The 26,240-nt window shown below is 36.7% G+C and overlaps 2 protein-coding genes across 6 annotated transcripts in view; one reads left to right on the forward strand and one right to left on the reverse strand.

Annotated features, from left to right (window-relative positions):
- LOC139984209 (monocarboxylate transporter 2-like) lies at positions 1-6,470 on the forward strand. 4 transcript variants are annotated; one of them, XM_071998008.1, is made up of 5 exons: positions 1-137; positions 242-441; positions 2,410-2,553; positions 3,574-4,410; positions 4,826-6,470. In XM_071998008.1, exons 2-5 carry the CDS (start codon positions 273-275, stop codon positions 4,954-4,956), a joined length of 1,281 nt encoding a protein of 426 aa, XP_071854109.1. In that variant the 5' UTR covers positions 1-137; positions 242-272; the 3' UTR covers positions 4,957-6,470. The 4 variants fall into 4 exon arrangements, with proteins under 4 accessions (XP_071854109.1, XP_071854111.1, XP_071854108.1 ...); XM_071998009.1 differs by lacking the exon at positions 1-137 and adding an exon at positions 978-1,071 and having other exon boundaries at positions 307-441; XM_071998010.1 differs by lacking the exon at positions 242-441 and having other exon boundaries at positions 95-137.
- The window catches only part of LOC139984206 (solute carrier organic anion transporter family member 4A1-like), a 26,937-nt gene continuing 7,054 nt past the window's right edge, over positions 6,358-26,240 (reverse strand). For both annotated transcript variants that reach the window (XM_071998002.1, XM_071998001.1), the window contains 9 exons: positions 23,738-23,948; positions 21,648-21,744; positions 20,736-20,857; positions 13,603-13,857; positions 12,441-12,636; positions 11,309-11,471; positions 9,590-9,783; positions 8,393-8,457; positions 6,358-7,118 (listed from right to left, as the gene is read on the reverse strand). In XM_071998002.1, the coding sequence (XP_071854103.1) occupies positions 6,877-7,118; positions 8,393-8,457; positions 9,590-9,783; positions 11,309-11,471; positions 12,441-12,636; positions 13,603-13,857; positions 20,736-20,857; positions 21,648-21,744; positions 23,738-23,948 (1,545 nt within the window). In that variant the 3' untranslated portion in view covers positions 6,358-6,876. The remainder of the gene's footprint in view (positions 7,119-8,392; positions 8,458-9,589; positions 9,784-11,308; positions 11,472-12,440; positions 12,637-13,602; positions 13,858-20,735; positions 20,858-21,647; positions 21,745-23,737; positions 23,949-26,240) is intronic.

Raw genomic sequence — 26,240 nt, forward strand, 5'->3', positions numbered from 1 at the left:
TAGCAACATGATGTTCATACTGCTCACACATGCCAATACTTATAAACTTTGTTAAAGGGAATTTAGTTTTGTTTACACCTTTGTAAGTCAAACTGTGAAGACAATTAGTTGATTTAATCAGCTGGATTTCGAGAACGGTAAGAATACAATATAAATTATTGTAGCAAGGTTAGCATGGACAGGTGGTTGGTGTTCTAAGCCCGGGTTACTTTCACCTTAAAGTGTTTCTTTTGCATCTTAGAGCCTGACGTCGGATCAGTAGCAAGGCTAGAATGGACAGGTGGTTCGTTTTCTTTGCCCGGGTTACTTTCGTGTTCTTCTACTGTGGTACATTAAAGTCGAACGGAGTCATACTTACAGATATGGTCGAAAAACTGGGAACAACGCAACTTCTAGTAGGTTGGGCTTTTTCACTGCAGAATGGTCTCGCATATATGATATGTAAGTAACTAACCAATCAGAGATAATTATCGTCATATTGTCAATAACTACTTGGAGGCAGTCGGCGAAAAACTTTGACTTGAATATTAGTTTTTTAGTTTTTTTTTTTTTTAAATTTTTAGTGGGATGTTTTGAAATCAGAGCTGGACACGTTGGTCTGTTAAAAGGATTTTTCCTTTGATCCCATTAAGTGCAAGATACTAAATTTGCTAAAAATTAACTTTCATTGAAGTTTGCGACCTCCATTTGATCCTGCAGTCACCCCGGGTGTAATATATTTAGCGGTCGACTGCATTTGAAAAGGTTAGGTGATGGACTTAAATTGCCAGTGTTCGATCCCCGCTGGCCTTTGTAGCATATGTACAGTTGTGGTCAATAAAACGAGACAGAGAGAATAGCCTAATAGGACGGATTTGACTTTCTTTCGCTAAATCTGTATATGGCTGAAATCAGCGAATAAGAATTATTTTAAATTTAACCTCTATATTCATGGAAATTTGTATTTTTAGCTAATATGTTGTCAATTTACTTGAAAGATCCAAGTTCCAAATAGAGGGAGAAGATGGGGTGGAATGCAGACGATACAACAAAAGCATCTCCAACTTTCGATGACTACACGGTGACACAAATGTAACTAAAAGTCTCTGGCAAATATAACATATAAATCATTTGTGAAGAAAATCTCTTCTTCCAACCTATGATGTCATAGTGCTGCTGGGGTCTGAAAGCTTTGACTTTCTCTTTGGTTTTGTTATTCCATATTTTCAAGTTAGAATGTAACCAGTCTCGATACGGAAACCTTATAAAGCATGTTTTGAGTTTCCATATGATACATTATATATTTTGGATTCAGTATTTGCAAACCTCCCAAATGGAATCAGATTTTTTCTTAGCCGTTTGAGAGGAGTTGTTTATGACATTTATCTCAATCACATAGACCAATGATGGTAATTGGATTTGTGTGTCTATCATAAGGAAATGTTACGTTAATTTTTTTCTTCAATTTAATATTCCGATGTAATGCAGTTGATATTCTTCTTTATGAAGATATCAGATCCTGTCAAGGAGATACAAAGAGAGGGGGAGGGGGGGGGTGGTGAGACAGACAGAGAGAGAATGGGAGGGAAGAGGAGAGGGCGGAGATGGATAGACATACAGGGAGAGTCGGGGGGGGGGATATTTTGTTATTTTACTGTACATTACTATCGAGCATAATATGATAGGTTATATACCAGCAGCAAGGCCTGTCATGCACGATTTATTTTGTTGGTACATGCAAGTTTTTTTTTCGTTTTTCTGTCTCGTATTTTCTTCTGACCTTGTTCACCGTGAGAAGGTCACAAATCCAACCTACAGAGCGGAAACTTCTGCTGGTAACTATAATGAAGCAGATGCACGTTAAATATCACTAGCTAAATCAGTAGGTTACAGTAAGTAAAAGTCGGCAATGTAACCATGAACCTATTTCATGACTTCAGACGTCACACTGCGACACAATTAAAACAAAATCTGACCTTTAAAAAATTACAAAGAAGGTATTAGAGTATATTAGACAGATAGTAATGTCATTCGATACTGTCTTCAGAGTCGTTGAAAAAATGCCAATAAATTGCATCACCGGTAAAACAATTGCCTAAGTATGATACAAACAGTAACTTTAATAATAAGAAAAATTTCTTGTTATTTCCTTATATAAAACAGAGACTTAGTTTATGGTGTTAAAACCTTTCCTGTGGATCTTGTGAAAATGGTAGTTAAGTTTGTGTAATGCAACGTTTTTCATAACTTTGACCTCCAAGGAAGCCCAATATTAACCGCATATCACCTATATACCATTTAGCCATGTTCACAACGAAATCTTGAGCCGCTACACGCGATGACACACTTACTACTGTGATGCAATTCGTTTTCATATTTCAGAGAATCAAAATATTTCTTTATCTTTATTTCTTTGTCTTTTTGCGAAAGGTCCTTTCACAGGGTTTCTACTGAACATGTTCAGCAAGAGGCAGATTGGTGTCATCGGTGGGATTTTATGTGGAAGTGGTTACGTTATTTGTGGTTTCTTCGTCGACACAGTGTGGCAGCTGTTTTTAGCTTTTACTATTTCCGGTGAGCAATATTCTTTAGAAAGTAACATTCCAATCAACTTACGCTATGCATGCTCCCACCTAATTAACAGGCGCATAGCCAAGGGGGGGGGGCGAAGTGGGCAACCGCCCCCCCCCCCCTTGAGCATATTTTTTTAAAAATTTTTTTTAATGCTTTTATGATATCGCTAGTATTTTCAAAAGAGAAAATGCTAAAATGCAACTTACAAGGCCTGGGAAATGCCATTTCCAGCGATCTGGGAGGCATTTACAGCCAATTTTTTCTTGTACCTTTCGCGCCAAACATGGTGGCGCTCCGCTTAGATAGTTTGCAATGCCGAATCTACAGTTTCGCCCCTCCCTTGGCAAATTCCTGGCTACGCGCCTGCTAATTAATGTGTTTCTTTTACGAAATCGAAACCTTATATAATCTGAATTCAGTGAATACAGTGCCATGGTTACTTTTTTGTGTGCATAGATGTATCTCCGTGTCACGTGCTACCAGCGATGTATTAATCACACAAACGTGGATACCGATAACTGTAAAACCTGAGTGATTGTTCAATATGCGTCATTTCATGCAAATACCAAATAATGTTGTTTCCACACAAAAATAATTCAAACGTTCGGTATTTTGAACCATTTACTGTAGACTATAAGGATACCTTAACAAATTTATACAAGCTCTTATTAACGATCTGACATTTAAAAATCAGACATGGTATCACTAGATGTTGGCAAGTTTAAAATTGTGTCAAAAAAACTATTTATCCACAAGAACAAAAAGGATCCCAGAGATCGAAGAGTTTAAAAGAGAACAAATTCTAATGGATAGAGTGGACTCCAAACTGCTTGTTGAAAATTTAACATGCCGGTTCCCAATATCTGGCAGTTTCAAATATTATTGAGAATGGAAAATTTAAGAAAGTATTAATATAGTACGACATATGTTGTACTGGAAGAACCGTAAAATTCTCATCCTCGTGTTTTACTTAATTTAAGATATGAACATTTTTGTCTGTTTTACTACTTCAATCTTCAGGTGTCGGATTTGGATTAATCGGAATGCCCTCCTTTTTAATATTTCAAGAGCACTTTGAAGAAGATTTTGCCACCTTCACGTCATGTGTATCAGTCTTCGAATACGCTGCAGTCGCATTAATGCCACCAGTTTTGCAATATTTCAAAACTACCTACGGCTTCAATAACGCCCTTGTGCTATTTGGCGCCCTCTCGTGGCACCTAGTAGCTGGTTGTACTGCATTTAGAGTGCCTGGACGAAAGAAAGAACGCCATCGAAATAATAAACACCAGCCCACGTCAGAAATCATAGCAGGGAACACAATTCCATTTGAATCAAAAGTAATTGACAAAGTTGAACAAGTGAAAAGTGTATTCCAGAAGTATTCATCTCTCTTTTCATCTTTGGTTGCACATCAAAAATTTCGATATTTTCTTCTATTAGAGGGCATTGGATTTTTCCTATTTACATCCTGGGCGCTGTTTTTGGTTACTACGGGAACCGCATTAGGACTTAGTGAGGAAAGGGCAGTCTACTTATCTACAGCTGGCGGAATCGGTGGATTTCTTGGCAAACTTTTAGCAATATTTCTTTGTTATATCAATAAAATGAATGCCTATACAAGCTGTTTGATACCCCTTTCAATAATTGGGATTTGTATGTTGGCGAGTACTTTCACTACAGACTTTTACGTGTTGTGTGGCCTAACATTGTGGAGTGGGGTTTCGTTTGGAGTTCACAGCACTGGTGTGTTTAGCCTTCTTCCGTCGATGGTATGTACGAAACATCTGAAACAGGCAGTTGCCATCGATTTTACACTTAACGGTGTAGCTGTACAGCTTGGGGGTATTGTATCCGGTAAGTAAAGACTATATGGAAAAATATTAATTTGAATATATTCTTACAAGAAACATGACAGCATACAACACGTATTTTACATACACATATATATATATATATATATATATATACATATATATATATGTATATATATATATATGTATATATATATATTTATACATATATATATATATATACATACATATATATTATATATATATAATGATTTAGAAGGAGAGAAAACTGTAGTATGAAAGAAAACTGAACTGATATTATAACACATATCAAACTAAATGTTGTGCCTTAATTGAAGTAATCCGTACAATTGAACAAATCGAGTCACATTTGGGAATATAAACAGCTAATATCTTTCAAATTCCGAAATACTATTTTCTCTTCTTAATTTTATCTTCCTGTCTTTTCGTGTTAATAGGCATGATGACTGGTGCTTTTGGATCCTCTCTTTACGTTTTCAGATTTGACGCATTCCTATGTTTCCTTTCATTACCTCTGGCAGTGTTATGGGCATTCGACGATAATCCCACACAAGAATGTAACTTGTGATTACACCTACCGCCACTCTGTAGTAGATTATAACGGTATCGGTAAGAAACACCATGGTACCAATGTCAACTACAAAATATAATGAACCAAAGAAAATGCGAGATAAAAAGATAACATTTCAACATTTTCAACAATTTTTATGAGAACTATAGAATAAAGGTTGAGGGCAAATGCTTGGCTCAGCGGTTATAGTGTCCGCCTCACAAACCACTAGGCTATGGACGCTGATTGTATGTCCAGAGGTTCGAAACCGGCAAGGAAGGTCGTATTTCCACTGTAGGCGTTTGTCACCTGTATCGAACAATACTTGTTCTGTTCACATTTGTAACAGATTGACTAGATAATATATTCCAAGTTGCAATATTATACTTGAAGCATTTCTCCTGTATTTATTTGTCTATCTGGTCTTCAAAAGAGCTACTGCTAGATGAGAATTGTATCACAGAAAGTTTTGTAATACCTTCACAATTGACCGCTACCCCCCTTTGGTTGAACAATATGATGTCTTTCATTTTTGTGCAACTTCTAATACCCGTCTCCCCTCCTCCAACCACACCCAAATCCTATCGCCACCAACCTCCACGTACATCTTCCTAAATTTGTAGTCAGGCAGCATTTGACTCTTCCTGGTCTACTTGAACTTGCATATAACCTGCAACAAGACGTAAATCACCATATTACGATGTAAGCAGGCGTCAAAATATATCATTGGTAGTGCGTTACCGTGTGATATCAGGGAGTTGTTCCATAACAACTCCCTGGTGATATCCATTCGTCTTCGAGATAATGCATATTCATCAAAATGGGCGTAATTGGTGACGTATGTTGAATACGCATAACTTTCTATGACGTAGTTAATCGCCGCCTTTTTGGACACCGGTCTCAGGGCCTTTCGATTTCAGGCGGTCGAAAAACATCTGTAATGTCCGTATTAGGACATGGATAACACAGATAACATTCCAGGATTGTGTTTTACGTATTCCAAGAGTCTTCTGTAGATATATTTTTATGTTCACACGTTAGATTTTCGGCATTCTCGTGACCAAAATGAGCATGTATTACACTCTGTGTGACTTCTTCTCTACGCGTTATGTCAACGTATGTATCTTTCTTTCCCTATAAATTATCCTCCGATCCGATCCGATCCGATCCGATCCGATCGTGTGTTTTTTAACTTCAATCATTAGGAATGGAAGAGAAACAAATCCTCGACCTTAACCATTTTGAAAATGTTGGACTGCAATTATTGCAGACGTTTCGAACAGCAACAACCCTCAAAACTTCAAAATCTTTATGACGTCATGATTTTGAACAAAATTAGGTTCACGGCGAGGTCAGATTCCCAACTGTTGAATGTCGTTTAGTTTGAGACGTACGCGATTGACCAATATGCAAGTCACGTGGATTGTTCAAATTTATTATGTACAAAACCTTTGCAGGAGAAAGCACAAGACAAGTGAAGACAAATATATCATAAAGTCTAGGAAGTCGTTTAAATATTACATTTGATAAAACTTTCTTTTCTTTCGTGTTTACAAATATCCATAATACTACGCAGTCCACGTCTTAACTTCATTTCCAAAATTGCATGTCTAACTTTTATACTCTAAATATCATTTCTTTAGCCCTAAAACAAACTGAATATCAGATTTGTCCTTTTTGAGATTCCGTTGGCTTTGTTGTTCTTTATATATATATATGAAAATCGTAATGAGTTGGAAAATCAAGAACAGTGAAAAAACTCTCAGCCTCCACCGGGATTCGAACCACGGACCTTCCGCTATATATATATATATATATATATATATATATATATATATATATATATATATATATATATATATATATATATACCTTGTTTAAGGTTCTGGTGAAGTCGTATTATACTACATGCATCACTCTGCACATCGCCAAATATCTTCATGGTTTGTCTTTCACCTCTTTGGCCACTTCCACTTCTTCCACTGGTTTGTACGTTAAATATGATCCCGAGAAGAATACGAGGGACAAGATCCTACAAACGACGACGATACCGAATGTATAAAATGCAAAATCTATGTTTCTGTATATCCAGCATGTTCTGGAACCGTCGCACTCCGTCTCCCACAAGATGCATGATTTATCGATCAGTGCTCCGAATACAATTGGTCCTGGGACGGTTCCTGCAGGCAGGAAAGATAGTTGGTAAAAAAAGTTAGTTAATATTTCAGACTGCCTCAGAAACGAAAATACTTGATAAAAAAATATAATAAAACAAAACATTAAACATTCCAATTTGTATAACAGTTTTCTCATACAATCAGTATTGTTGACAGGACCGTTTAAATAGTGGGATGTATGTGATCCTCATTTACAATACACAAAATAGCTACATGATACTAAGTTTGCTAAAGAAGGTATCGTGATATGATTACTGTCACACGATGATCAATATCATTTCCATCTTATTATTCATGAAAGAAAGGGGTTAGGTTGGCAACAGTCACTTTGATGTGATTCTTGAATATAGTTATAAACTTGTTATACCAACACTGATTATAGACATACATAGTCATAAACGTGACGTTGACGTTCTTTAGAATCCCAAATATTTACTGCAACTTTTTAAAATTTATTTTTCCAACGAATTAGTTAGGCATTATAAAAGGTGACGGTTCTTTTTCAGACTATAGTTAAATTATATGCAAACTTTCAAGTTACAGGGTAGAGAATTAGAGCCTTTTAGAATAGTCATCGTAATAGTATTGGTGCTAATGTCAATCGGTTAATTACATATAGATGTATTCAAAGATACACATGGTTGCCACATCTACTCCGTTTGTAAAATATATCAAAATTTGCATGTTGTATAAGCACCTGGTTGAAACTAGACATTTCATACTTCCATTTTGGCAAACTATGAGTGCCGTAGCCACCGCAGGAAGAATATATAGACAGGGGTGCAGGGGAGGAGGGGAGGGGGGGGGGGCTGAGAAAGGAACGCTTCTATTAGACATTCTATCCTCATCTTCCCAGCCCCCACAATATATCGTTATTTTGCCAATAATTTGATTGGAATATTTTTTTAATGAATATGCATACATTAAAGAACCTTTCGGGAAGCTCAACTGAGGAATCGTAACCAGATTTATTATAAATTCAACAGAGTTGTTGTGAAGATCGTGAAAGAACATCTCATGTTTAGATATGTTATTTATGGTCATAATACATTAATACAACACAGATAAGAGGTATATGTAGGCCTACATGCAGAGAGATTTGCTTATCACTCCTACCAACCCGTTCAACCCTCTCGTATGAAAAAGTCTGATTCATTCCACACTGTATACTCAATCTACAAAAGTAAGGGTACTCGAAAGTCATGGTAACAAAACGTTGTTTCTTAGAACGTAGTTTATGCGGGCAATCAGTAAAAAAAAACTACAGAAATACCTACCCAGTCCTCTATACAACAACGATTGTAAACCCATAGCGGTTGAACGCTGAGAGGGCGCTACGACTCTGTAAATATAAAAATAAAAATGTTGATCATCTATCCCTCAAAATTCGGTTATATATATTATCTGGAACGGTATCGGTGATGGAATGTGTTTGAAGGCGGTTGGTTTGCCTTTTATTCTGTTCCGCATCTTTTCCGCGCAATCTCCGATACAAAACCGGACAACAGTCCGCCACCCCACCCACCCCCTCCCATCTCCCAATAGTATCATATTTATACAAGATATAGGGAGTGTTAGCTCAGTGGTTAACGCCGGTGCCTTCCAATCATAAGATCCCCAGTTTGAGTCACTCCAGTATTAATGTATGTCGTCCAGTTACATAGTTGTTTACAATTGATAATTCATAATCATGGACGTTAAATATGAATCTAAGAGACTGACTTCAGTCAGCTTGCGGCTTTCCTAAGCCAATGAGGCTTCTTCGCGAGTTCCTGCTTGCTAATACATATTAGTTGATTTAGGGTTAATGTTGTCAACGTATAGGCGTTATGTGTTCAGGCATGCTTGGAACAGAGGAGAATTTAATCTCGATGGATTTGGAAGGAAGCAGGGGAGAGTGGGGGGGGGGGGGGGGATTCGAATGGCTGTGGGAAGTGTGACTTTGGTTTGAGGAGGCATTCCACGTGAAAATGTTTCCTACACAGACAATTACAACATGAATCTTCTGTATATTCTGCACAGAATCTACTTTTTTGTGTAATGTTTTGAAATTTCTGATGTTGTTCATTTCTTCTTCAATCTAGCGGGCACTTAGTGTAGCTTAACAACACTGGTAGACGATTTACGAGTAAGACTACCTTTTAATAGAAGTACAAAACATTTATATGTTTTCATTTAACTGGATAAAGAAAACTTATAGTTTATGCAAAGGGGCACTGTTTAGATTTCAGTTTAGATTTTTAGAAGTTAGGGAACAAGTGTCCGGCTCCGTCGTCCCTGGTTTCGGCCGTAGAGGTTACATTACAATCAAAATTTATGACCAACAGATCCTATGATACGATCGTTTTTGTTAAGTTTAGTCAAGTTTTGTTAAGCTGAAGCAACTACAATGTGAAGAGATTACGAAATGATTCAATGGAGAAATAAATTTAAAAAAAGGAAATTATATGAAGAGAAATATTATGTTCACTTACTGTAACACAGCTGTTATAGTCGGGACGGTAATAGAAAACGACAGGGCCAAAACAAAAGCGATTATGACGAAAAACATCGGTTTATATATGCACGAATTATCCTCGCATTGACCCTGAGTGGCGCTACCGTAGCTGATGACGTCATCATTCGTCGTATTCTGTGATGTGATGATACATAAGCAATTCGAGTACACCTGGAGAAGCAATGTAATATACGAGGTTATTGTTGTAGCCCGTTAACAAACGCTGCTGTCAGTGCAGGTTGTAATTCTACAACACGTACAACATGTTAAAGAACATGATTTGGTTAAGTTCTTAGAGATTATAAAACAATATAGTACCATTTATCTGACATTTTAAACATACAAATAGGAGCCGAGAGACGACACTGTCAGTTTAGCATTAAAGGGAGCAGTCAAGAGATTTAGTATATTTTCCACCTGAATATCTTGAAAAAAGAACCGAAATAGCTATAGAAACAATACCAAGAAATCTTTTATTTTCCTTCTTCATTATTTTTATTATTTTGGACTATGACAAATCAAAATTAAACTTGTGCCAAAGTTAGATTACGTATTTTTACAACGCTGTATACGAGACTGAGCCACAGAGCTGCATGCAGCCAGATAGGCTACTTCCATCTCCTCTAGCCCCAAATCTAAGCGGTCATCAGGGTGGGTAGATCTGAACAGGCGCGTAGCCAAGGGAGGGGGCAAGGGGCGACCGCCCCCCCCCCCCTTGAGCATATTTTGTTAATATGTTTTTATGATATCGCTAGTAATTTCAAAAGAGAAAATGCTAAGATGCAACTTACAAGGCCTGGGAAGTGCAATTTTCAGCGATCTGGGAGGCATTTCCGGCCAAAATTTTCTTTAACGCTTCGCGCCAAATATGGTGGCGCCATGCTTAGATATAGATTGCAGAGCAATATATACGGCTCTGATAGTTTGCCTACAGGTTCGCCCCTCCCTTGGCAAATTCCTGGCTGCGCGCCTGGATCTGAAGGTGCTTATCTGGCCAAACTTCCACCATCTATCATATGATGCGTTGGTTTATGACATGTCAGTTGAAATATCTTTTATCTGTGGTAGTGTGCATGGTATGTATAAGTGAACAAGCGATAGTCAATCTAAGGGTGCATGTTTATATAACTGGTAGTACAGTTGTAACTGTATCTTACGTTTCAACCTATATTGCCCTCATAATAGCAAAATACCACCACATACAAAAACAAATCCAGATGTGTTATCTGATATGATAAAAGCTTTTATCATTATTTTCATTGATAAACTCTTGAACACAAACAAGGGCGGTATGGTATGTATGCGTGTTCCGTATCACTTATACTCAATAGGTATACGTGTACGCAGGTGTCGTGAGCAGGATTATTACCATTAAATGAAAGCCACCAGCGACATTCGGAAGTTGACCGGTTGAACCGGTAAAATGAATTATTTCTCAAAATCATAGTATGCAACATGTTTTCCCCTCCCCCCCTCCACACCCTCCCTGCCTCTTCTCTTCACGTTTGATATCATGTGCTCGCCATTGGCATGTGCCACCTTAATATTCTGTAGGACATGCGTATAGCCATTTGTATTTAGCGACACGTCAACAGGCGGCAGTTACGCCAGGTTTTTATTTTTTTTCTCGACATAATAGAAGCATTGCTTTAATGAAGATTCTGAAACTTTCAGTGAAGTAAAATAATAACGTTACCCTCTTGCCTTCCGCCCCCGTACCATTGTGTTGTGTGCATCCTGCGTGGCATGGTGAATAGTACAAGACGTCGTCGCTGCCACATACGGGGTCGTAGTCATCCAAGCAAGCACAGTCTGCGTTGCATAGTGTGTTGATATCCGACGGACCTTTACGTGGACCGCTGTAATTGTATGTATAAACAAAACATGTATTAAATTGTTACATATTTGATACATTATTTCGAAATCAGACAGGGTTTGTTTGCTCTTACATATAATAAGTCATCATATTTAAATGTGGCAAAAAAAAATTAGGTTACTAAGGTTTATATTAAAGTCAATATTAAATTTGGCAAGAAAGTATAGAGGTTACTATTTAAATATTAAAGGCCAATCGACATGGAACAGTGACTATTTATAATTTCATTTAAAAAACTCACAGGACAAAAAAATATGCCATATGCGTTTTTTTTCTAACCTTTGCTCAGAAAGCCATGTGGTTAATATATATTCTGGCATTAATCGATTAAGTGTCGTTTAGTCTTCACATATTCCCTACCCAACGTTTTATGATGGAAAATACGAAATAGAGGGCGCGGTTACTAAAAGAAGTAACCGTTTGGTTAGCTAATGAAAGCCTTTGACTGTCAGAAACACATAGAAATGTGATAGTAGCCATATCAATACACATGTGTCGTAACTTCCCCATTCGCGCGCTGTCGTGTGACAATCTGTGCGTCTTACTATGCAAGAAGGACACTTCAAAGTGTAGACACTGACTTTAGAAGCGGTGCTATTGAGACATGGCTATTACGTTGAAGTCCTTGACAATGCTTAGCAACTTACTATTGCTGCCAATATTCCACGGTACCGTATTGCATTAAAAAGCAGTTTTTATTATCTGATATTCCTATAGCACCTCCCTGTGTGTGTTAACGGCTAATTATGGTTTTATATCTCACTCGATGGTATAGGCATTACTGATGAGATGATACACTGAGACACTTACTTAAATCATCCGTGAATCGCTATATGAACTTTCAGAATTTAACCCAATCGTGACTTTCAAAGCAATATGTTCCAAAAGAATTATGAAAATAAAAATGGAAGAGTTGTCTAGCTCTGTAACGGTAATAATCATTACACCTTACCCATCATCATGATTTGTAGTCACCCCAGCAAACTTTACAGTCGGACAGGTCAAGAGAAAGGCAAAAGTAAGAAACAGTGAAGTCAAAAGAACGATCAGACAAAAGCGAATTTGACCTTTGAACTCCAAATTAAATCTTTTGATGACCCAACCTCCGAACAGACAACCAAACAAGCCGGTAGGAATGACCAACACACCTGTCAATAAACCAAAAGGGTATTAATTTAGATAAAACATCGAACGTAAACTCATATAATAGGTTCATATTTTTCAGTTTCATAAATGTATTTCAGATTCATATAATATATATATATATAATGATATATATATATATATATAATTGAAATTGTGGTGAGTTAGAAAATCCAGAACAGTGAAGAAAACTTCCAGCCTCCCACTGGGATTCGAACCCGGGCCTCCCGCTGTATATGCGGACACCCTAACCACTATAGGCTATGGACGCTGATTGTATGTCCAGAGGTTCGAAACCGGTAAGGAAGGTCGTTTTTCCACTGTAGTTGTATATATGCATGTTTGTATGTATACATTATATTCTATTGCATGAGTATTAATGCACAATTAAGAAACATTGTAGAGTCTTTCGAGTGGAACTCTTTCTCTATGAATTGTTGTGAAGACCTATACAGACGCTGTCGTTACACAAAATCCACTAACATATAATAGATATATATATATATTTTTTTAAGTTCAAATGCTGTTTGTAAGTTTTCAAGTTCAAATGACATTTTTAAGTTCAAATGACGTATTGTTTACTTTTCTCACCCTGTTGAGCAATGTCAGACAGAACTGAGGGGGTAATTTCAACTTACTAAGACCAGTGGTTTGGTCGAATTGACAAATGCCTTGACAATAGAACAATGAAACCTAAAGCAGGGAGGTCATGGGGTCGATTTCTAACAGGGCAAAATACTAAAAAGGGGGTTCTCATTCAGGAAGAATCCACAGTTTCTCAATCTGACTAAATGGTCCTCCAAATAATAAGAAAATCCGAAACAAACTACAAGTCAAAGATTGGATAACCAAAACAATGACATGTGAAGTGTAAGTAATAAGCCATTCGGCTTCTCTAACATGTATGTGTGTTTGTTCATCGTCGTCAAAATAACCGCCTTACTGCTATGTATGTTTCATTTGAAACTTACCGAGTAAAATCGCAGCTTCACCTGAAGTAACGTTAAACTGTGATTCCACATATTTAGGACCAAATACTGAAACGCAAGCAATGATGAAACTCTCTGATCCGACAGCAAGGTTGATGAGTAAAAATGGCATATTTTTAAGAAGTGTCAAGATGGCTCGAGGAAAATCTTTTAAACTTCCTCCAAAACCAGCGCTCGGTACAAATTCAGATCCCTTTTGTGTCGATGGCTTCCTTTGGTGTTTAAATCTTTTTGCACCTTCGAAAGTTAAAATGAAAGAACAAAGAACAATTAATCCATGAACATTGTTTTGCCCCTCATTTAAAGAACGAAACGTTTGATTTTATAGTTTCTCTGGACTATTTGTCCATTTCTTTGCTATATGCGCCATTTATCTCATTCATCACAAAGGCCTCAAAATGATAGTTTCCGATAACATCACTTATTTTGTCACAATTGCAACAAAAAATAAAATAAAAATATGGTTAAATCAATAATTTATTTCGTGTACATGAATATGCATTTGCGTGACTTAAAATGTTATGTCGCTTTTACTTAGTTTGATTATGCAAAAGTAGTCATAGTTAGTCCTGCTAAGTAGGAACCACACCCTTCCAACTAACAAATAACCCTCTTCAGGGACGTAGCCAGGGGGGAGCAGGGGGAGCGACCGCTCCCCCCCTTTCAGTGTCGATTTTTTTTTTTTAAACTGTCGTTTTTTAGCATGGTATTTTGTCAGTGCTCTTTTGATCTTGAATACTCGTCAGCTCCGTTAACTCGATTGTAATCGTAGTAACATTCACGCCTACTGATTCAACTACTTACTTAGTTTGGCAGATGCAATTAGCTAAATTTAGCTTATAGCCAATTACAAGCCTACAGTTGGCCACTGTGTAATAAAATACATATTGCCTACCTAACCGCACTCTATGGAATGTCACGAACTGTATGCACAACAACGTCGACAACGTTCGTTCTATGAGTCGTCCTAAGGTGTTGCACGAACAGCATGTTATGAAGCTAAGCTAGCAATCGTACGTGATACGCACTTCCTGTAATAATTATTACACTGCTAATACACTGCGATAACGATATTTGTTTTTAGGCCACTGCATATCTGGCTGTATTACAAAATATGAAAGTTTATATTGTCCATCAGTTAAGTTCGTCAAATGTATTAAAGTCCAGACATTGGACAATAAACAAGAATCATCATACTGGAAAAATTGTAAAAGAGCACTATGTTTGTCTTTCTGATATATTATGTAAAAGAACATGTAAAAGAATTCAAACAGGAAACAAAATCTGCTGATTATGATATCATATGATCAGGGGCGTAGCCAGTATGTAGCACTGTAGGCCCGGGCCTACATTTTTTTTTGGCCAAGTTATCTTTTTTTTTTAAACACCCATAATTCAAATCGATAAACTTGCTGGACGAGTTTAAGAGTCTATACACTGAAAAAATAAACTAGTCAATATTGCCACGGACTAACGTTAAATTAGTCTGTAACGTTAGTCAATGCACACGGACTAGCAAAAATCTTCGTTTCATAGCTGCTTCTTAGTTAGTTTACACTGACTAAGGAAAATATAATCGCAGCTTAGTCGGTGGCGACGGACTAAGGTATTTTAACCCATGGACTAAGAACGATACGGACACCCGATTTACGCCATAATCGTAGCTTAGTCGGTGTCGACGGACTAATGTATTTTAACCCAATTCGATTCACTTCAAGTTGGAAACCGAGAGGCAACGGCTGCTTGCTGGGCTTGGCATAGTTTCATACGATCACTCTAAGCAACTTTCAACCGTAAATCACCCAAGAAGGTCTTTAGAAGCATGGAGGTATTAACTGCATCATCGGCCTACCTGTTATTCCTTTAACTTGAAGGTAAAATTAAAGTTAATTGTTAGGCCACTGGCACTAGTACTGTATTATGGTTAGTGTAACGCTACCGTTGTCACGTTGGCGTTTCGCAATACACAAGTGCAATGACAGTGAGTAGCCTATAGGCTTCTACTGGGTACTGCAGTGCATTATCAACACTAAAGTGTGCATCCTAAACACCAATTAACAATGTGTTATGTGTGTATTGGGCTAGATTGAACAGTGGCACATAATCTTCTTATTTATTCCCAAACAAATGCTGGAACTATAAGGCTCAATAGTTTATTTGAAGTCTACACTCATTTGGTAAAGATTTCCTGTAATTTCCCATGTGAATCTAAATGGGTAGGCTTTGTGATATTGAATAAGCAAGGCTAGACCTTCAAACGTACAGTCACAGTAGGCTGAACAAATTATGTTGGCTAGTCAACGGTATTATATGTTGCGAGCAGTCAGGATGCACGCTTCAGTTCTATTTAACCTTTTCATTTATCATTTTTTAGTATTTAATTTCCGGTCACGCCCAGGAAACAATTGCGACATTCCTTCACGGTCGACTTGCTTACTGTAAGAAGTATTAACCGTTTTTTCTCAGGAAAGCTTGATAGTCTGAAGTTATTATAACATGTGCTTTTAGTATACTGCCAAAAGAGTAAGTTGTGGTATTTGTATTGATATTTTATGTAGAAGTAACGGAAAATTTAGTATGTTTAGTTTGGTCTAATTGCACGTTTTTTTTCTTCTGTCCAATGTAGTGCAGGGTTCACTTGCGCGAATTCAAATTATTCTGTTTATGTATATGTATATGCATCGATTCTTAGATTATGATGTTTTTTTGACATTTATTTGTAATTCAAGCATATCTGTTTAGTAGCAAAGTTTAAAGGTTAAGATTAATTAGTTTTCTCTTTTTGATCCTAGATTGAATGAAACTCATTGGCGTAAATAATAGATCAGATGATACAGTTTAACGCAGTTGCTAAAACTCTGGGTATTCTCTAGTCTTCGCCGGTCCATTATATACTTTAGTACTACTAGTAAGACTATATCAAAACGACCGAAGACAAACTTAGTGTAACAAAGTACTGATTCTCCTCTAGCGTAGGTCTAAACAGGCTTGTTATGTGAGCAAGCAAAATAACAACTAAAAACGATTAGGCCTATAAATAAGTTGGCTCAGTGCATTTCTGTTTCTAAAATTTAATATTTTAAAGATCATAAAAACAAACAAAGATTTAGCCCATGTTTTATTATCTCTGTATTCTGGGCATTTGATTCTGGTTGCAACGGTGATGACACTCTCGTTCAAATTTTCAGCTTTATACAGTCTGCTTCAAACTTTGGGATTGTTTTTTGAGACTATAGTGGAAGCAAATCTCACATAACTTTGTGGTGACAACTTTATTTATTTTTTTTTTCAAATGATGAATACTTTGCTGTTTCTTTCTTCCAGCAGGAATTGAAAAGCCAAATATCTAAGTCAAGGGTGAGCTTTCCTGTGATGTACGACACCAGTGTGGAGGCAACAACAGAAGAGGAGAACTGTGTTATATATGGCTTAAAGACATGTTTTAAGATGATATATTGGTACCCTTCGCAGAACAAAAGAGTTTATCCAAGAGTCCAAAAAGCAAAGGAACAAGTACCATAGAGAAAAAAGATGGAAGAGTGAGTTTAACTATTGTACCCAACTGTTTAATGATATTTAAGATACTTTTCATAACCTGTTTTAAAAAAAAAACCAGTCTAGTATATCATTTACGTGCAAGCTTCATAAGTTTGGTCAAATTTTCACTGATCTGTAGAGCGGGAGTCCAGAGGGTTTGGTTAGCTGGGAAGGTAACCAATTGCCTGGTACATCACAATGTTCACAATGCATTCCTGTATATGAAACCTGATGACTGGCAAACCGACTGTGGTGGATGTGGCTGGGAGAGCAATTTTAAAGTCACCTGATAGCTAACCTAGATCAGTTTTCATGGTAACACATCAAAGTAAGTACAATATGTCAGGTATGGCCCCAAGAGCAACAAATGGCCATTGCCAGTAATTATTGGTGGTGGGGTACCCCTGCCAGTGATCTATAATTGACCCCTCACGGCTGACCTAGGTCAGCTCATGAGGTAACCACTTGAAACCTACTGGAAAATGTTGGTTAGGACTTCAGATACAACTGATGGCATTGCCAGTAATTTTTATTGGTGGGTACCCCTGCTAGTAGACCCCCAAAATGCCCATCCCCTCATTGACCTAGGTGAGCTCATGATTTGACCAGTTGAAACCTACAGGAAAATGATAGGTATCACTTCATATGTAAGGATGAGCATTTCCAGTATTTTATATTGGTGGGCCACCACTGCCAGAGTCCGCCCATCCCTTACATATAGAATCCTTTCAATAATTTTCCAGTAGTTTTCAACTGGTTAAATCATGAGCTGACCTAGATCAATGAGGGGGGGGGGGGGCTTTTTGGGGGTCTACTGGCAGGGGTACCCCACTAATATAAATTACTGGAAATGCCCATCCCTTACATATATATAGAGTCCTGCCAATCATTTTACAGTAGTTTTCAACTGGTTACCTCATGAGCTAATCTAGGTCAATGGGGGATGGGCATTTTGGGGGTCTACTGACAGGGTTATCCCACCAATGTAAATGACTGGAAATGCCCATCCCTTACATATGAAGTGATACCTATCATTTTCCAGTAATTTTTCAACTGGTTATCTCATGAGCTGACCTAAGTCAATGAGGGAATGGGCATTTTGGGGGTCTACTGGCAGGGGTACCCCCCCAATATAAATTACTGTAAATTCCCATTCCTTACATATGAAGTGATACCATTTTCCAGTAGTTTTCAACTGGTTACATCATGAGCTCATCTAGGTCAATGGGGGATGGGCATTTTGGGGGTCTACTGGCAGGGGTACCCCACCAATAAAAATTACTGGCAATGCCCATCAGTTGTATCTGAAGCCCTAACCAACATTTTCCAGTAGGTTTCAAGTGGTTACCTCATGAGCTGACCTAGGTCAGCCTTGAGGGGTCAATTATAGATCACTGGCAGGGGTACCCCACCACCAATTATTACTGGCAATGGCCATTTGTTGCTCTTGGGGCCATACCTGACATATTGTACCTACTTTGATGTGTTACCATGAAAACTGATCTAGGTTAGCTATCAGGTGACTTTAAAATTGCTCTCCCAGCCACACCCACCACAGTCGGTTTGCCAGTCGTCTGGTTTCATATACAGGAATGCACTGTGAACATTGTGATGTACAAGGCAATTGGTTACCTTCCCAGCTAACCAAACCCTCTGGGATCCCGGTCTATTGGGATCATTATTAACATGATTAACATAATTATTAAGCTTTGAGAAATAACTTGGTGTTATGCTGTGCAAAGCTAATAATAATTTGGTAAAGCTGCTATTCCTGGCTTATAATTTGAGGGACCTAGATTTAAATGTATACCTCCCAATATGTTATAAAATTTTAATGTAAATGTATATTTATGATAATGTGAGTTATCATGTGCTATATCTGTATCTGTGCTTACACGTATATCATATTTTCTGTTCACAGGTCAATAATAGTGCAGATTTTGGCTTCCTGAAGACAAGTGGGAGGCCATTTGTAGTTAAGAGAAACACTTTTTGTTCGTGAAGACTTAACTGGTGTCGAATTGGGGTACCACTTTAAAACGAAAGTCATGAGGAACCCTTGCCCAAGAGTCAACTTTGCATCATTGTGCAGTGCTATACTTTTGCGATTCATGTTTGATCCATTAACTTGTCTTAACTTTGTTGGAAAAAAAAATCAGATTTTCAGATTTTATTTACAGTGATTTCTTCTCTATCTGTCGAAAGTCAGCCTTTTGTAGACATCAGAAGTTTTATCAGAAATAAATACTGCCAACGTACACATTATTTGTGTTTCTTCTGCTCTCTTTTCTTTCAGTGATACTAGTCAGTGAAACTAGTCGGGTTTAATTCTTTCAGTGAATCTAGTCAGTGCAACTAGTCAGTCGATACCGACTAAGAAAGGTTAGTCGGGAGAGGCACCATCCTGACTAATGTATAACCTGCTATAAACTAGTCGGTGGCTCATATAAATTAGTCGGTAAAGACCGACTAATGTCACCAACTAATGTGACTAACTAATATACATTTACCGACTAAGAAATTGTTGATCGACTAAGCTGACGGACTAAGATGACCGACTAAGAAATCCAACTGACTAAGGAATAAATTAGTCGGTATAGCAACTGCCTAAGGCTATGGTAGTCGGGAGAGGCACCAGATGGACTAACGTTTTGTTAGTCGGTGAACCAATTTAAGTTTTCAGTGTAGACAGGAAAAACTATTGAAATGAACGTAGCAAGAATATGGCTAAATTAGGTGACCTATTCTTCTGTCATCTAGGCTGTCATTTCTATCGCGTGCCGTTTCATTCAACACTCTACCCGCCGAAATAGACTAGGATCCGATCTTGTCAGTTTTTTAACATGTAGTTAAGAACCCGTTTACGCAGATAATATTTCAGTTGAGAAAACAGTTGAGAAATTTGCATCAGATTGCAATCGTCGGATACCTCTCGCCTTCTCTTATTAGGCTAACTTAAACATTTAATAGCTACAGTTGCATCAAAGACAATTACTGGCTATAGTTATATCAAAGACATTTCAGGCCTATCTTTGTATCTATAAGTATATCAGAAGTTGAAACGTAAGACTACTCTGTACATGTACCTTGCTAATTTTAAATAGGCTACATTATGTAGTATTGAATTACGTACTATTTTAACTCATTTGTTTTTTGGGTTTAAAGTGATATTGAATGAGGTGTCTCAAGTTAGCAAGAGGCCAGGGAACCAGAATGAACACTCGGGAAGGGCCGTTTCCCGCCATCTGGGGGGTTTGTAAAACCAAAAATTTTCTTGTACGCTCAGATAGTCGTGCCTACAACTTTGAAAATCCATATCAATCGCAAAAAGTGTTCCCCCCTTCCAAATTCCTGGCTACGTCGCTGACCCTCTTCAACATCTGATTTTCTTTAAACTATCGTTAACAAGGCCTCTTTTAAAAATAATCCAGTATATCATATATAATTTCATTTTTATTATAACATTCTTATCAAATTTGATCATATCACGCAATATCATATAACGAACACATTAATACCATTCCATGCACACGAGAAGTATAAAATATCATTTTGTGGTCCACCTCAGATAAACTGACCTCTTAAATATTTCGGGTAGGCTATCAGAGGTAAGCTGGTAAGAAGCGATATAACTCCAATGATGAGGAATCCTAACCACCAGTTACCAACCCAAAGGGGACTGGTGTTATCAATGCCATATCTGCATTAAAGGTGAAAACAGAAATCAGACAGTTAGAAGATTTTTTTATTATAATATCTATAAACAATAATTATAATGTATATATATATATATATATATATATATATATATATATATATATATATATATATATATATATATATATATATATCTATATATATATATATATATATATGTATATATATATGTATATATATATATATATATATACATATATATATATCTATATATATATATATATATATGTATATACATATATATATATATGTATATATATATATATATATATATATATATATATATATATATATATATATATCTATATAGAAAGATATAGATAGAGAGATATAGATACAGTTATAGATATATAGATATATTGGTATATTTATATCAGTCATAACATTCTGTATTGTTGTACTCGAAGACCAAAAGCGTCTGTCTTTTTTTTTTTTCCTTCTTTCTATTTAATTTCACTGTATTAATTTAGTGTCGAATAATATGAGTCTAGATAAAGTCAGATTCGTCTCTGCACAGAGTAGGCAAACTTTAATATCTCCCCAAATGTCCTGTGGATCGTTCCGTCTCCATTTGCAATGTAAATGTGCCTTCTTCTTCTTACGGTAATGTTACCTTAATGTCAGGAAGTATTATTAAAGCGTTACAATTCAATCTCAACGGTCTAAATAATCTTTCTTCCCCATAATTTCAAACATCTACCTGCGCAATTCAAATCATGTTTATTTTTGGTTGATGTTAGCTTTGAAACTTATTTCCTTTTCGCTTCACTTACTCTTCAACAGATAGATCTGTGTACATATTGTCAAGTAAAATCCCGCCACCTAAAAATCCTATAGCAGGTGAGAATGTAGCCGCCGCCTGGAAAACACCTGTCAAAATGTCACAAAAGAAAAAGAAATATATAGCACTATGATAATGATACAAAAGATGTTGATGAACACGAGTATAACTTGAGTATGTGTGTATAATGTCTGTAAATATCATATTCAATGCTTGACGTGTTGAAACCCTATGGGTTCTCAAGGTATAAATTTGACTAGGCGGCGAAGTATTCAGAAGATTTCGTCCATGCAAGGACGGTTCATTTGAGTGGAACGTGGTGGTCAAATGGCTATGGACGTACGTGCGATCTAAGGATTGCTGGTTCGAATCCTACCAGATCATTACGGTGAGACTTTGGGCAATTCTTTTTATATTCATTGCTTCATTTCACCCAGGTGCATAGGCGTAGGAGGCGGGGGGCTGGGGAGGGGGGCTGTAGCCCCCCCAACCAAAATTTTTGGTGAAAATTCGGGCAATATGCTGAGAATTTTTCGGGCACCTACTGAAAGAAGAATAACTTGCAATGTGTTTTTCATTTTTTGGGGGGTGAAAATTTGGGCGATATGCTAAGAATTTTTCGGGCACCTACGGAAAGAAGAATAATTTGCAATGTGTTTTTCAATGGTTAAACTGATATTATTATTATCGTTATTATTGTAACGACTTCCCCAATAATTATAACCAATATGGAAGGGTAATAACAGGGAAAATAAAACCAAAATTTTTCACACGCTTCGCGCGCATTTAACATCTTATTGTGCATGTCATATAGGCATTCATCGGTTATCGGCATGTGATGTAATAACCGATGAATGCCTATATGATAGCACATTAAAGCAGCATTTTGCGTCCTTTTCTATGATTTTTCTCAACCGCACTGACTCCACTATGCCATAACGACATACATAACTAGCTTATCTATTTAAAAAAAATAAAAATTTTGGTTATATTTTTCGGGCAAGTCGTTTCAGCCCCCAAATCAAATCAGGCTCCTACGCCTATGCCCAGGTGTATACATGGGGACCGACGAGATACCTTGAAAACCACCCGAACCGAATTGTACAGTTGCTTAGAATAACGTTTTCGACTTGAATATATTGCGCATTTATATATGCATCTGTGTTATAACATGATAACACGTGTTATGCTAGAGGCACATTTTATTGCGGCCTGTGTTAAAAAAAAATAAATAAATAAAAAAAATATATATAAAAATATTTTATATTACAGTATATAAAAATATAAAAAAAACATATAAATATATATATATATATATATATATATATATATATATATATATATATATATATATATATATATATATATATATATATAATACCACTACGATTTACTGTATTGTATCTTTAACATATCTAGCTTTCGCATGCTCCCAAAACATATCACGTGTTAGTGTGTTATAACACCCTGGCATATAAATGCATAATATGCTACACGTTAAGAACAAATATAAGCTCACACCTTTTCGGCTTGGGTGTGAAAACACAGTGGACACACCTAATGGGTGGTTTCCAAGCGGACACCTACATGTGGCGGTTGTAGTGACCGACCGCTGTAGCGACTGTGTGAGTTGTGTCTTGATACAAGACTTTAAACCTTTCAACTTTTTATTATTATTAATTTAATAGAAAAGGGGAGAAAACGTTTACACAGCATGAATGATAACAGATATATACAACATAATTGTACATCCATTCCGAACATTGTTTGAATATAACAAATATAGGAGGGATATTTTTTGGGGAAGCGCAGGAAGGGGGTATGATATATAATAACTCTTTATATGTTACAAAATTGAATTTCGAATACTCCTTTCAATTTGACGTAGGGCTATTTTTTCGATTCAAATGTGTATCACATGCTTCGTGTCTTCGGAATTTCCCGAGCCAAGTGAAAACAAATGACAGACTGTTTCTGTCCTCGCTATGTGAAAATGCAGTGACCCTAATTGTAGGTTATAATGTAGCATACAAATGAAGCATCTAACATTTTATGGTCAAGGAAAGGAAAGTTTGTCCTCACCTATATAGAGAGAAGATGATTCAGGTTTGATATTTTCATAGAGGAATGTCTGACCCAATGCATACAGAGGAGCCGCGCCGAGACCGTGGAGGACCTGTGCCGCTACGAATACCCAAAAATACTGGCTAAGACTCTCTACGGTACTGTCATCACTGCCATCACAACTCAGATCTGCGGTTCGATTCAGGCCACAAAAGTTGTCCTCTACATTCTAAATATGTGTGAAAATAAAGATAAAAGTAATTAAAACATTATTCTACACGTGATTTCATTTTTTTTCTAAAGTTGAATGTTTGTCAACTAAGTTCCCGTTGACAAGTCAAAGCAGCCCGCACAATAGGAAAAGATTTCTGTTTACCACGAAGATCAAACAAAGCCTTCATTTCTGATAACGTGGGAGTCATCATGATCTTACCTTATATTCGGGGAAATATTAAGGTGTGGATGGGTTTCACCTTTGACTTGGATGATATGTCCACATTTCCTGTTTATCAGTTACGGTAGCTTATCGTTTTTAGTGGAATTGCGGTGGACTAAGTTAACAAATGGTACTTGACATTATTTTGCAAAGGGCTTGGCGGATAGAAAATTGGATCAGCCATATGTTTCCGCCCCTTCCCGTCCCCTTCCCCCCCCCCCACCATCGCCACCACTTTTATAACAAGGAATTTAATCCACGAAGTTGCTGAAACATTCTACTGGATCGTTTAAGTAAGCAAATTATCTAAAAAAAAATCCAGCTTTTGACTTTACAAAAGACGATATCATTTCGAAATTATTTTAATTCCATTGTTACTTTCTTGAAGTACTTAAGTTCATATTACTCAGTGGCAGAGCCCACCGATACCTATTATATTTGTTTACTTCCTTTTTTACTTTGGTTTGGTTTGGTTTTGATTTGTTTTTGTATTTACTTTTCGTTACTTCTTCAGTTTCATGATCCCTGTTCGGGTTTCTGTATGTTTTGTCCTTGACAAAAAAATTCAAAAGAGGTTTCTGTTGATTCAGCCAATGTATATGGCTTCTTCGTAAACCAATATAGCGCGAATGAACTACGAGCTTTAAGGAAACGTTTTTTTTTCAAACCGAAGAATTTCCCCGAAGTATACTGTTTCTTTGTAAGTGTCACACTTCCATTGAAAAACTAATCATAAAACCAGTCGGCGTGTCGTTTACTTTGTTTGTCAATAGACGGTGTCGGAGTTTATCACTTTTCAATGATTTGAACCTGTACATAGGTCACATTACGTCATTTCCTGTTTTGGTGGTTTGTCTAAGAGTCACCTGAAGTTAAACTTCTTGCAACGGTGAATAGATTATGTCGATGAAATGCTACGGAAATGACTTTACAAAGAGAGAATGGTTAGCAGAACAGGATTATGTTTACAAGTCTTTATTTTTACTAGAAAATATTGGAAAAAAAAAAACAATATACACATTACCACAAAAATGGAACTACGTTTTAAGGATTACACGTACTGTCCACACATTCATTGAGAATTTAAAAAAAATTCTGATAAAATCACAGGAGAGGTAAAGAAAAATAAAATCAAAAACAATTTGAATGAAGCAAATTCAACTTTCTTATTTGGAAAGGATAGTAGTGTTGGAATTTCTTTTGGGTGAGTTTAACATTTTAAGGTTTTAATTTGAATTATTATGTAAATATGTAGTTGTGTTACAACTTGCACAATTTCGCGCAACTTCAAAAACTTCGAAAACACTTTTATCGGTTATTTCACCATTCTTTAAGAAAATTAAAACAATTCGGACCTTGTTAGACGGTATATGTATAATTTCCAATTGTCAAGACATTTTCACTTTCCCTTGAGCTATGGTTTGTAGAGTATATCTTTTGTTTATTCAATTGTCTTTTTCAAAATTAAATTTGCCTACGATGATGTCACAGCAATATAGATATCGCCTTTGTACAAATTCTTTTATACAACAAGTAAGTATTGCAAAACACCTGGCCCAAACCACTGCACATTCTTCCGCAGGTCATTGATGTTGTTGTTCTGTTCTTAGTCGTTTATTTGTAGTAGTTGTTTTTCCCTTTTAGAACGTGTGAATAGTTTTGTACCGGGAAACAATTCGTCAACACCCGTTACTCTTTTAGAACGTGTGAATAGTTTTGTACTGGGAAACAATTCGTCAACACCCGTTACTGTTTAACAGTAACACTGCCGATTCTTTCCTCTCTCTCTTTTTTAATCTTTTTTTGAGGCGTCGGGGAAGGGCAATGGGGAAGTTGTATTTGTTTTGGTTCTGGTGTCAGTCGTCAACAAAGGTAAGCTATAAACAAATACTCCATTCGACCGGCCTCTAATTGACTTGTAACATGATAATTACGGAAATGAATTTGCTATTTTTCCCGTTCCGTTGGTTCTTTCGGTTTCGTTAAACCAAAACAGATTACTGTTCCTTTTTATGAGCATATAGGGTGAACCAAGTCGTCAAAAAAACAAAACAATAATACTTGTTCCTACCATTTTCAATTCTA

This window comes from Apostichopus japonicus, chromosome 17 (genome assembly GCF_037975245.1).
Source record: "Apostichopus japonicus isolate 1M-3 chromosome 17, ASM3797524v1, whole genome shotgun sequence".
NCBI lineage: Eukaryota > Metazoa > Echinodermata > Holothuroidea > Aspidochirotida > Stichopodidae > Apostichopus > Apostichopus japonicus.

Excerpts from the sequence above, each read along its gene's own strand:
- LOC139984209 (XM_071998008.1), top strand. The coding sequence starts at position 273 with ATGGACAGGTGGTTCGTTTTCTTTGCCCGGGTTACTTTCGTGTTCTTC. Across the intron at positions 442-2,409 it reads TGGTCTCGCATATATGATAT|GTCCTTTCACAGGGTTTCTA; the intron begins GTAAGTAACTAA and ends TTTTTGCGAAAG. Across the intron at positions 2,554-3,573 it reads TTTAGCTTTTACTATTTCCG|GTGTCGGATTTGGATTAATC; the intron begins GTGAGCAATATT and ends TTCAATCTTCAG.